At 61.6% G+C, this 417-nt stretch overlaps 1 protein-coding gene across 1 annotated transcript in view; it reads right to left on the reverse strand.

Annotated features, from left to right (window-relative positions):
* The window catches only part of EMH_0031380 (uncharacterized protein), a gene marked incomplete at both ends in the record, with an annotated part of 1,022 nt that extends 997 nt beyond the window's left edge, over window positions 1-25 (reverse strand). Inside the window, one exon of the mRNA XM_013494513.1 lies at window positions 1-25. Coding sequence (XP_013349967.1) covers window positions 1-25 — 25 coding nt within the window.
* Between the last annotated feature and the right edge of the window lie 392 nt (window positions 26-417).

The raw sequence follows: 417 nt of genomic DNA on the forward strand, positions 1-417 counted from the left end.
TTGCTGCTGCTGCTGCTGCTGGCATTGCTGCTGCTCGGGGAGCCCTTGCTGCTGCTGCTGCCGTTGCTGCTGCTGCTGCTGCTGGGAGCTGCTGAAACGGCTTCTGCTGCCGCCCCTTCTGAGGGGCTGCTGCTGCTGTCAGCAGCAGCAGCAGCAGCAGCAGCAGCAGCAGCAGCACCGCCACCACCACCGTCAGTAGTAGCAGCAGCAATCCCTTCAGCAGCAGCAGCAGCTGCTGCTGCTGCTGGTTCGGAGTTTGTATGGCCCATGGTTGTCGTTTGCATGCAGTACTATGCTAAGACAGCTGTTGCTGCTGCTGCTGCTCCTGCTGCTGCTGCTGCTGCACTGCAGCAGCAGCTGCTGCTGCAGCTGCTGGTGCTCGTGCACTCAACCAGATAGCTAGAGCAGCACAGACGC

The sequence above is a fragment of the Eimeria mitis genome, genomic scaffold (assembly GCF_000499745.2).
Source record: "Eimeria mitis Houghton genomic scaffold, Emh_scaff1184, whole genome shotgun sequence".
NCBI lineage: Eukaryota > Apicomplexa > Conoidasida > Eucoccidiorida > Eimeriidae > Eimeria > Eimeria mitis.